The sequence below is a fragment of the Girardinichthys multiradiatus genome, chromosome 15 (assembly GCF_021462225.1).
Source record: "Girardinichthys multiradiatus isolate DD_20200921_A chromosome 15, DD_fGirMul_XY1, whole genome shotgun sequence".
NCBI lineage: Eukaryota > Metazoa > Chordata > Actinopteri > Cyprinodontiformes > Goodeidae > Girardinichthys > Girardinichthys multiradiatus.
Genome location: NC_061808.1, coordinates 19924384 through 19936574, shown reverse-complemented (window position 1 = coordinate 19936574; position 12191 = coordinate 19924384). Strand labels below are relative to the sequence as shown.

The 12191-nt window shown below is 39.9% G+C and overlaps 2 protein-coding genes and 3 non-coding genes across 10 annotated transcripts in view; 1 reads left to right on the top strand and 4 right to left on the bottom strand.

Annotated features, from left to right (window-relative positions):
* eya4 (EYA transcriptional coactivator and phosphatase 4) overlaps positions 1 to 1812 on the top strand; it is a 64306-nt gene extending 62494 nt beyond the window's left edge. For all 6 annotated transcript variants that reach the window (XR_007041814.1, XM_047388249.1, XM_047388251.1 and 3 more), the window contains one exon: positions 1149 to 1812. Coding sequence is in view for 5 of the 6 variants with exons in the window: in XM_047388249.1 (XP_047244205.1) it covers positions 1149 to 1229 (81 nt within the window). In the remaining variant the exon portion in view is untranslated. The remainder of the gene's footprint in view (positions 1 to 1148) is intronic.
* A 1917-nt stretch (positions 1813 to 3729) lies between these two features.
* On the bottom strand, positions 3730 to 10279 carry rps12 (ribosomal protein S12). Its single transcript, XM_047387256.1, has 6 exons — positions 10173 to 10279; positions 10002 to 10048; positions 8703 to 8819; positions 4752 to 4854; positions 4308 to 4409; positions 3730 to 3817 (listed from the first exon to the last, which is right to left on the bottom strand). The coding sequence occupies exons 1-6, from the start codon at positions 10209 to 10211 to the stop codon at positions 3755 to 3757; spliced, it is 471 nt and encodes a 156-aa protein (XP_047243212.1). The 5' UTR covers positions 10212 to 10279; the 3' UTR covers positions 3730 to 3754.
* Positions 4541 to 4623, bottom strand: LOC124882585. The gene has a single exon (XR_007041947.1). It is a non-coding gene; the product is annotated as a small nucleolar RNA SNORD100 (small nucleolar RNA).
* On the bottom strand, positions 7912 to 7991 carry LOC124882586. Its single transcript, XR_007041949.1, has one exon. It is a non-coding gene; the product is annotated as a small nucleolar RNA SNORD100 (small nucleolar RNA).
* On the bottom strand, positions 8903 to 8977 carry LOC124882582. Its single transcript, XR_007041944.1, has one exon. It is a non-coding gene; the product is annotated as a small nucleolar RNA SNORD101 (small nucleolar RNA).
* Positions 10280 to 12191: the final 1912 nt, after the last annotated feature.

The following is a 12191-nucleotide window of genomic DNA, read 5'->3' as shown; positions in this document are numbered from 1 at the left end:
TTTGTGATACTTGGAGCTGTAATTTGTGTGAAAAAAAAGGGATATTTTCTTGTCACTTTCTTTTTTGAGAGTTAGAATAAAAAGACATGCATGTACCACGGTTCTGTTTTGAACATAAAATTGCATTTAAAAGATGCCAAGTTAACATGTTTCCAAACAATTCTTTAAAAAGAAATACTGTGAACACACTAAACTCTGTTACTTTGAGGCGACAATGTGTCTTATTCAGTCCAGCTTTGGACTTAGCTTAAGTTCTGTGCAGGAAAGATTTGGTTTCATATAGTACTAGTGTTAAAATAGAGAAAAATAATTGACATGCTTGCGTAGCATTTTTTTTTTTTTTTTTAAAGGACCTTTAGGGTTGCATTTTTTGGCATTATATACTTTAGAACAGTAGCATGATGTTATCAGCTATCTCTTTAGGGAAGGTGACAATTCAATACTTGAATCATTGTATAAACAGGGTGTGAGAATTTAAGAAAAATTCATACAATAAATGTTTAAATACTTATACATTTCATTGAATTTTTATCAAATACTTGTCATAATGAACATGTACAGGTCCTTCTCAAAATATTAGCATATTGTGATAAAGTTCATTATTTTCCATAATGTCATAATGAACATGTATATGCACCGTTAAAAGCATAGCAATTATTTCTGAATTTTTGTCCTTTGAAGCAGCACATCATGAATTCACTTCATTTTCCCAGTATTATCCATTAAAAGCAGTGAGCGTGGCTAAAACTGCTGTAGACCTGATTTGTCTGAAGTTGCATTGCTGTGCAGATTAACCAATGAGATTTCAGGGTCAGTTTGCAGAGCCATATAAATTTGAATTTCACAGACTGCAGCATAGGAAATATAAAATAAATTCAGAATGAAGTTATGTTTTGACTTACCTATTTGATACTTAAATTATCCCATATGTAAAATTTAGCTGTCAAAACTAGAATCAAGAAACTCCCACAGCACAAGGTGACAAGCACATTTCCCACTAATGTTAGTACTGCATGGGTTGCGTTTGTGGTGCTATTGCATAGTAACCAGTCCCAAGCTACTGTAGTGTAGCTTGCATGAATTGCGGTGGTGGTGGTGAGCACAAAGCCAACAGCTTCTGGTTTTAACCTTGTGTGTCTGCTTCACAGCACAACATGCCTTTCTGGAGGATATCAAGTCACTCTGACCTGCTGGCATTACACCAAGCACTGGAGTTCGAATACCTGTAACTACCACAGCAATATGGACTCATGCAATGTTGACGATGGAAACAAGAAGCCCTCTTTTGTACAACTATTTAAAAAAAAACACATTAGACTGCAATGGTTTGATGTTTTTCTCCTGTCTTTCTGAGCATCTGGATTGATGAACTCTAACAGTCTTAAATTGAAGGTGGTAAGAGGTCAGTGGGGTTAGGATTAACTAAAAAGAACTCAAAAACCCCTGTTAAGCCCTCCTGCTCTGGATCTTTATAAATCTATATATATATAAAAGTTCTGTTCATGCAGCTTAACTTGGAACCCAAGGATGAAGACTTTCCGGGATGTTTCTGTTAAAGATTCATCTGATCAGCACACAGGACGAAGAGAAGACGTCTCACCTGAATGTACAGTCCCCCCCCCCAAAATATTAATCTGAAGGAATCTTTGTAGAGTCCATAATGTATACTGGGGGACATGTTTTTCTAAGGTTTTCTTTGTGCGATAAACTTGCAATAAAATGCAATCTGTGGTAAAAACGTCTGTAAATTATTTCAAGGACAGTGGATGTTTTGGGTTTTGTCAGAAATAAATTGTAAGGATTTGATCTTTATCTCTGGCTTCTTTTTTTAAAATCTGTCAAGCTGCGTATCTGAACGCCTCTTTCCTTCCATAAGCACCTATATATATATATATATATACATATATATATATATACATACATACATACAGTGCCTTGCGAAAGTACTTGAACTGGTCAACCTCTTGCCACATTTCAGGCTTCAAGCAAAGATATAAAATTCTAATTTTTTGTGAACAATCAACAAGTGGGACAATCGTGAAGTGGAATGAAATTTAAAATAAAAAACTGAAAAGTGGGGCGTGCAATATTATTTGGCCCCTTTACTTTCAGTGCAGCAAACTCACTCCAGAAGTTCAGTGAGGATCTCTGAATGATCAAATGTTGTCCCAAATGACTGATGATGATGAATAGAATCCACCTGTGTGTAATCAAGTCTCCGTATAAATGCACCTGCTCTGCGATAGTCTCAGGGTTCTGTTCAAAGCGCAGAGAGCATCATGAAGACCAAGGAACACACCAGGCAGGTCCGAGATACTGTTGTGGAGAAGTTTAAAGCCGGATTTGGATACAAAAAGATTTCCCAAGCTTTAAACATCCCAAGGAGCACTGTGCAAGCAATCATATTGAAATGGAAGGAGTATCAGACCACTGCACATCTACCAAGAACCGGCCGTCCCTCTAAACTTTCATCTCGAACAAGGAGAAGACTGATCAGAGATGCAGCCAAGAGGCCCATGATCACTCTGGATGAACTGCAGAGATCTACAGCTGAGGTGGGAGAGTCTGTCTATAGGACAACAATCAGTCGTACACTGCACAAATCTGGCCTTTATGGAAGAGTGGAAAGAAGAAAGCCATTTCTTAAAGATATCCATAAAAAGTCTCGTTTAAAGTTTGCCACAAGCCACCTGGGAGACACACCAAACATGTGGAAGAAGGTGCTCTGGTCAGATGAAACCAAAATCCAACTGTTTGGCCACAATGCAAAACGATATGTTTGGCATAAAAGCAACATAGCTCATCACCCTGAACACACCAACCCCACGGTCAAACATGGTGGTGGCAGCATCATGGTTTGGGCCTGCTTTTCGTCAGCAGGGACAGGGAAGATGGTCAAAATTGATGGGAAGATGGATGGGGTCAAATACAAGACCATTCTGGAAGAAAACTTGTTGGAGTCTGCAAGAGACCTGAGACTGGGATGGAGATTTATCTTCCAAGACAATGATCCAAAAAAAGCCAAATCTACAATGAAGGGTTCACAAATAGATGTATCCAGGTGTTGGAATGGCCAAGTCAAAGTCCAAACCTGAATTCAATCAAGAATCTGTGGAAAGAGCTGAAGACTGCTGTTCACGAACGCTCTCCATCCAACCTCACTGAGCTCCAGCTGTTTTACAAGGAAGAATGGACAAGAATTTCAGTCTCGATGTGAAAAACTGATAGAGACAAACCCCAAGAGACTTGCAGCTGTAATTGCAGCAAAGGGTGGAGCTACAAAGTATTAACACAAGGGGGCCGAATAATATTGTACGCCCCACTTTTCAGTTTTTTATTTGTTAAACTAGTTTGACACATCCAATAAATTTCATTCCACTTCATGATTGTGTCCCACTTGTTGATTCTTCACAAAAAATTAGAATTTTATATCTTTATGTTTGAAGCCTGAAATGTGACTAGAGGTTGAAAAGTTCAAGGGGGCCGAATACTTTTGCAAGGCACTGTATGTTGTATTACAAATGACCAATCCAAGTAATATGCCCTTTCCACGATAATGTTTTTAGCAAAACTTTAGGACAAGTCACTAAAAGCAGGCAGAACCAAACCAAAATGGATGTACTATAGCTACATAAGATGTTTAACATACAGAAACTATTATGTAGATGCAATTTCTCAAAGCTCCCCAGTTGGATCACACTTTGCAAGTGAAGAAACACCTGAGGCAAGTTCTTTTCCACAATTTATTAACATCTCATTTCTTGGATTTGAAGTATTCCTCAATCACATCCTTGGCTTGAGACTCTTTGCCATAATCCTGCACAGAAAAACCAAAATGGTTAGTCGGCGCTGCATTTACAAGGTAAATCACGCTCGAACAGCCGCAGGCGTAGATGAGGCAGAACTTAAGTCCATCATTACTGAGAGCACATTTAGAACTGTACATTTAAAAAGGTTCATGACAAATTAATCAATTTTTCTTTAACGTTTTAAACATTTTTCAGAAATCTGCACTACAAACTATTTTTTTTATTCCAGTCCTTTGCACAACACCACTGCTGTTAGCACTGCATGTGGCCATTTTCAAGGGACCCCAGATATCACAGGTAGATGATGGGGCTCGTACTGTGGCTATTATCTTGCCAGTAACTGGACAGCTGCGTGGCACGATGCACAGCACCTGGACTTGACTGGCAGACCTCATCTGATCAACTCCTAAACTTAGGTTTTCCTTTACACTGCCAAATTAAAAAAAGACTTTACATAAAAGTCAAGAACCACTTTTCATTAAGAAATCACACTTTTACCTTGACGACAACGCAGCTGCAGCCCACCACCTTGCGGGGTTTTCCTTCACGATCGATCTTGCACAGACCGACCCACTCGCCGAGCTTCTTGTTGTCGTCAACCTGCAGATGAGCAATAGTATTTTAGTTAGACTTGGTCAAATACCACAAAACAGGTAAGTAGATTTCCTTGTACTAAATGGACACCAATGAGCTGGCATGTCAATGTAGCAATGAAGTAGAAGCCACTGGACTGCATCTCAGACCAAAATTGGGTAACAAAGGCAATCTCCTCACAGGTTTCAGTAGAGGGAGCCAAGTTGTCATCACCAATGCAGCCGTACCTTTCACAACACATTTAATTCCAACGTCTAAACACCAACAGCCTCAAGAAATAATCAACTTCAGCAATAAAACAAAAAAGTCAAAGATTCCAACATCTGAGTAATTAAACCAAACACTTACCTTGATCAGGTTGATCTGATGCTCGGCACAGAGGGCCTCTACCAGCTTAACGTACATGGGCTCATCACAGTTGGCAGCCAGGACGCAGAGATGAGCCTGACGTCTACATAAACAGAAGAAATTAACTACATGCAAGAAATACATTTTGCAAACCATCAGACAGCCTATCTGAAACTGGGTGACGTTCACAGAGTTACAAGTAAATGTGTGGGGACAGGTCACAACTGAACCTGACCAGCGTAAGAAAATCACCTCAATCTAACCAGCATTTATTTATGTAGCGCTGGGTATTGGCTTACCCAAGTGCAGCGCACAGTGCAGTCGACAACAGAGCAAGAATTAGGAATGATGTGTGCTTCGTGTATCCTTTGCTCTTGATCATGTTCACTCCTAACACTGCAATAAGGTAAATCCTAGATAGAATTACAGGGGTTGGACAATGAAACTGAAACACCTGGTTTTAGACCACAATAATTTATTAGTATGGTGTAGGGCCTCCTTTTACAGCCAATACAGCATCAATTCATCTTGGGAATGACATATACAAGTCCTGCGCAGTGGTCAGAGGGATTTTAAGCCATTCTTCTTGCAGGATAGTGGCCAGGTCACTACGTGATACTGGTGGAGGAAAACATTTCCTGACTCGCTCCTCCAAAACACCCCAAAGTGACTCAATAATATTTAGATCTGGTGACTGTGCAGGCCATGGGAGATGTTCAACTTCACTTTCATGTTCATCAAACCAATCTTTCACCAGTCTTGTTGTGTGTATTGGTGCATTGTCATCCTGATACACGGCACCGCCTTCAGGATACAATGTTTGAACCATTGGATGCACATGGTCCTCAAGAATGGTTCGGTAGTCCTTGGCAGTGACGCGCCCATCTAGCACAAGTATTGGGCCAAGGGAATACCATGATATGGCAGCCCAAACCATCACTGATCCACCCCCCTGCTTCACTCTGGGTATGCAACAGTCTGGGTGGTACGCTTCTTTGGGGCTTCTCCACACCGTAACTCTCCCGGATGTGGGGAAAACAGTAAAGGTGGACTCATCAGAGAACAATACATGTCCTTCTCAAAAAATTAGCATATTGTGATAAAGTTAATTATTTTCCATAATGTCATGATAAAAATTTAACATTCATATATTTTAGATTCATTGCACACTAACTGAAATATTTCAGGTCTTTTATTGTCTTAATATGGATGATTTTGGCGTACAGCTCATGAAAACCCAAAATTCCTATCTCACAAAATTAGCATATCATTAAAAGGGTCTCTAAACGAGCTATGAACCTAATCATCTGAATCAACGAGTTAACTCTAAACACCTGCAAAAGATTCCTGAGGCCTTTAAAACTCCCAGCCTGGTTCATCACTCAAAACCCCAATCATGGGTAAGACTGCCGACCTGACTGCTGTCCAGAAGGCCACTATTGACACCCTCAAGCAAGAGGGTAAGACACAGAAAGAAATTACTGAACGAATAGGCTGTTCCCAGAGTGCTGTATCAAGGCACCTCAGTGGGAAGTCTGTGGGAAGGAAAAGGTGTGGCAGAAAACGCTGCACAACGAGAAGAGGTGACCGGACCCTGGGGAAAATTGTGGAGAAGGGCCGATTCCAGACCTTGGGGGACCTGCGGAAGCAGTGGACTGAGTCTGGAGTAGAAACATCCAGAGCCACCGTGCACAGGCGTGTGCAGGAAATGGGCTACAGGTGCCGCATTCCCCAGGTCAAGCCACTTTTGAACCAGAAACAGCGGCAGAAGCGCCTGACCTGGGCTACAGAGAAGCAGCACTGGACTGTTGCTCAGTGGTCCAAAGTACTTTTTTCGGATGAAAGCAAATTCTGCATGTCTTTCGGAAATCAAGGTGCCAGAGTCTTGAGGAAGACTGGGGAGAAGGAAATGCCAAAATGCCAGAAGTCCAGTGTCAAGTACCCACAGTCAGTGATGGTCTGGGGTGCCGTGTCAGCTGCTGGTGTTGGTCCACTGTGTTTTATCAAGGGCAGGGTCAATGCAGCTAGGAGATTTTGGAGCACTCCATGCTTCCATCTGCTGAAAAGCTTTATGGAGATGAAGATTTCATTTTTCAGCACGACCTGGCACCTGCTCACAGTGCCAAAACCACTGGTAAATGGTTTACTGACCATGGTATCACTGTGCTCAATTGGCCTGCCAACTCTCCTGACCTGAACCCCATAGAGAATCTGTGGGATATTGTGAAGAGAACGTTGAGAGACTCAAGACCCAACACTCTGGATGAGCTAAAGTCCGCTATCGAAGCATCCTGGGCCTCCATAAGATCTCAGCAGTGCCACAGGCTGATTGCCTCCATGCCACGCCGCATTGAAGCAGTCATTTCTGCAAAAGGATTCCCGACCAAGTATTGAGTGCATAACTGTACATGATTATTTGAAGGTTGACGTTTTTTGTATTAAAAACACTTTTCTTTTATTGGTCGGATGAAATATGCCAATTTTGTGAGATAGGAATTTTGGGTTTTCATGAGCTGTATGCCAAAATCATCCGTATTAAGACAATAAAAGACCTGAAATATTTCAGTTAGTGTGCAATGAATCTAAAATATATGAATGTTAAATTTTCATCATGACATTATGGAAAATAATGAACTTTATCACAATATGCTAATATTTTGAGAAGGACCTGTATATTGACCCTGTGGAGCTATGTCACCCATAATGTTGTGTGCATTTCAATATTTTGAACAAAACTGCTCTTACCCTGCTAATTGAACCTTCACACTCTGCTCTTACTGGTGCAATGTGCAATCAATGAAGACTGGCTACCAGGCTGGTCCAATTTAGCCATGAAACTTCCCACACTAAAATGACAGGTGTTTCAGTTTCATTGTCCAACCCCTGTAAGTTCCATGTTAGAAAAACAACAAGAGTAGCAAATGACTGCAGCACTTAACAGCAAGGCTCTCATTTGTTTAAGGAAATCTAGATTAATTCAGTTCTTTGCCAAAGCAGGGCAGGGATTCAAAGCGAACATCAAAACTGTTGTAGCTGGAGCAAAACAAGCCTAAAAACATTTTTTAAAATATGGATTTTCTGCAACATACACACTAATGTGCAAGTAACTCTTGCTAGGATGAGTTTTAAAGTAGAGATCAACTACATGCAGCATGCTGACTGTATCTCAGACAGAATTTGGGTAACAGAGACAATCTCCTCACAGGGTTCAGTAGAAGGAGCCAAGTTATCACTGATACAGCAGCACCGGTCATCACAATACCTTAACCATGTGTACTCAACACCACGCATGTCTGACATTTACCATATTTTAGCAAATGAAACTTCCTTTAAAAGCTCCTTCAGAAATGGAGCTTTTATTTGGATTTCTGACTCACGCTGTCAGGATGTCATCCTTACCCTGGAAAAGCCAATCTACAACAATGCTCCTCAGTGGGCTTAAATATTCTTTATATCCAAGCATGCTTATCTGACATGGCCTATGCTTTCAGGACAGTCATTAAAATAAAAACAGAGGCAGTTGGTATCACCCCTAACAGATGGTATTGAGTGCGACTGCCCATGTTTAAAGCCAACTCTGAGACAAGCTCCTAATTAAAATGTGGCTCCATACCATAATTGGACTCCCACTGTGCTTATTCAACTTTATCTTCAAAGCTTTCTTACATGATGACTTGAAACAAGAGATCCAGCTCTGCATTTTTCACCAAGTAGGACTAGTTTAATCCCGTTTTTCAATAGGTTGGAGTACCTCTAGTTGTTTTTGCCTCATTTGCCTTCAATGCAGACAGCCACAAAGGTTTATATCCAAGACCTGATTGGGCTATCATTAACAGTAAACAAAGGAGCATCCGATACATTTTTTTTCCTGGTAAAAAATGAGTTTTAATTTGTTATTTTTAAAGAAAAGGCATTTGGTAAGGTGTTAAAAGATTTAACACATTTATTTACTTGTCCAGGGCCTTGGCAGCCTCACGGATACCACGTGCAAGGCCGTCGTGGATAAGTGCGGTCTTGAGCACTTCAGGGAGAGCGGTGTTGACATCCATCACACCTCCGGCAGCAGTGCTATCAAAGAAGAAAAGGGATGTTAAAGAGTGACACTTCATCTTTAAAAGTTCGTAAATTAATGAGGTATTGTTGAGCTCCGGGCACGTCAGAAGGAGGATCTCACTCATTGAAGAGTGAAGGGGTATCCGACAAAAGAAGTGAATCATCATTGAAGCAGAGCTCAAAACAACAACAAAATAAAAACTTTAAGACCCGTGGGATATTAAATTGCTGTTTTATGGTACCTTATCAAATGTCATTTATTGTATGTTTTTGTGTAGTTACTTCACAGACAACTTATAAGCATATAAAACCCATAAAAGCAAATTACCCCAATGCTAATAAGAGAAGCCAGAAGAAATTAAACGATGATCAATTTTCAATTTGATTGTTTCTGACTGGCGACCGGCCAGTTGGAATTTAAAAAATAATTAGTTTTTGCCAATTACTGAGTCCACAAAGTCCTTTCTGGTCGCACCACTACACTATCAACACCAATGAATGAATCTGCGTTATATTATAAACACAGGACTGGTTGTGCCACTCAATATAAGACCAAGGACAGGTTACAATGTCAACGCCGATCATTTGGCTGGACAGCCTCTGCTAATTCAGACATTCCTAAATAGCATTTATTAGAAATACCAACAGAGAACATGTCCACTGGACTTGTAGTCAGATAGGACACTGCATCCTGATCTGGTCTAAATGAACTGGTCTACTGTGGATCTAACGGAATAAAAGTAAATTACGTCCACTTAAACGTTTTATGCAACCAATGGATGGTCGTAAAGTGATTTAATGAGTACACATTTATACCTACAACTCTCTGTGGCACACGGATCATTAACGTGCAATTTAAGATATGTTCATAAAGGTTAATTTCAACATTTAAGGACAAAAATCGAGTTTAGGGTCGGACAAATAAATGGGTCCCTACTATAAACCGAACATTTACGTCTATATAGATCAGACTTGTATTTAATTGTGAACGTACATCTCAGCTTAGCCAGACTCCTAGCTTGTGTTAAACGTCGTTAGAGGCTTTAGACGGATGAAACTACACGCAGCAGCTCAACGCATGGATCTACATTTCGCATTATTGTCTACTAATCGGGTCTTGTGAGCCTAGCTACTTTATTTCTCTATTTAAAACCACATTGCTAAGGTAGCTGTAGCTGAAAGAAGCGTCATGCTCACCCTTCCTCGGCCATTGTAGATTTGCGATGGATGGTGAACTTAAAGTTCTGCAATATAGTAGAGAGAAAATTGCAGAGTTATTATCAATCACAAACGACTAAGTGTGGTGAAATAAAAATGTAGGATGCTGGATTATTCGTGCAGATTGTGTCGGCAGTTAGGAAAACGCACCCTTTCCTCCTCCTGGGCAGTGGGTAAAGAGGACGTCATAAAGCTGCGACATTGGTTTAATACCGGGGCGGGACTTCCGATTCTATTTTTTGATCCGCATCATCTGGCTCAACAAGCCACCATTGAACGACTTTCTTCTTCTGCCACACTGATCAAAACTCAGTTAATCACTCTGTTCTCTCTTCGCTCAACCACTAGACAAAAAGCAACAGATTTTGAGATTTGATGGGTATTAATCCGTATACGTATATGTTGAATAAAAACAACACATCAAAGTAATATTACAAAACTTTTGAATAATTTAATTTTACCGTGTTTGATATTTATTCAAATACCTAAGCAATTTAATTTGTCTCAATATTATTCAATCAAACAAAAAACTAATCTCAATAAAAAAAAAACTAATCTCAATCAAAAAATATTAAGTTGTGATCACGACTTTCAGAGTTGTAACGATTTTTTTTTTTTTTATTGAATATTTTATTTTGGGGAGAAAAAAAATTGTTTGATAAAACTTTTTTTTGATTAAAATTACTCATTTTTTTTCACGAAGAGAAAAAATGAAGATACTTCTCCAAAACTTTGCAGTAAAATATTTATTCTTTTACATAAAACATGAATGTGAAAGTTGAAAAAATGTAATTAATATAAATGTTCTGTAGGTTACTTTTCTGTTTTCCTCTTATTTTCTCAACAGTTGCCTGGATCGGCGTCCTTTCTGCTCCATTACCGTAATGCACCTTGTATGCGCGACGCTAATCTTTATGAGAGAGCTGGTGTCGGCTGGCGTGACCGCGTTTTTCTGACTGTCGGCTCACTTAACCGCAGTTTTCTTCTGTACAGTTGATGTCTCCTCACTGAAGCGACGCTGCAAGCCCTGCAGTTGGAGCAGAAGTTCAGAGATGGAGGGGATCAGAGTCTGCGGCTTTAGTCAGCGCTAACCAATAGGGAAACGTCTTACATCGCCCCGCCCAGGATGTTCATGTTCCCAGAACTCAAAATTCTTTGAGTTCAACCAAAAACAGAGAGCGTCAAAACAAAAAAAAGTTTGTTTTGCAAATAACTTTTTTCTCTTCGTAAGAAAAAATTAGTAATTTTAATCAAAAAAAGGTTTATCAAACAATTTGTTTTCTCCCCAAAATAAAATATTCCATTAAAATAAAATAAAAATCGTTACAACTCTGAAAGTTTTGATCACAACTTAATATTTTTTGATTGAGATTATTTTTTTTTGATTGAATATTCCAAAAGTATTGACCACAATTTATTGCAATTTAGCTATTATGCTCCCTATGAATTAGGTTTCTAGATAGTCATAAAAATGTTCAAATCTAAAATAAATTTTAATTTAATTTCAAATTGTCTTGCCTTGCAGCAAGAAGGTCCTGGGTTCAATTTCCAGCAGGGGGTCTTTCTGCATGAAGTTTGCATGTTCTTCCCATGCATGCTGGGTTCTCACCGGGTACTCAGGCTTCCTCCCACAGTCCAAAGACATGCCTGTTAGGTTAATTGGTCCCTCTAAATTGCCCTTAGGTGTATGAATGAGTGTGTGCATGGTTGTTTGTTTGTGTGTTGCCCTGCGATGGACTGGCGACCTGTCCAGGGTGTACTCCGCCTCCCGCCCATAGACTGCTGGAGATAGGCACCAGCTCCCCTGCGATCCACTATGGAATAAGCGGTAAGAAATGACTGATTGTCTGACAAATTGTCTTCTGAAATCTATACTACTACAACTACTACTACTATATTAGTCATCAAAGCCAGGAAAGAAATGGGCAGCTGGTTTGAAATCTCTCTTGGCAGGGTTTTGTTTTTTTTTGGCACAAAATGACCAAAACAAAGAGAAAAAAAACAAAGGGAGAGGGATATTAAAAAAGAAACATTTCTTTAAATCAAGGGCTGTCGAAGCTGTTACAAAACATGGCTGCTGCAAAATGTCTCATGGTAGCCAAAACTGACTTTGAACCTATGGATTCTTGAGGGCACCCACACACATCAGGTCATCCTACACCGTGATGC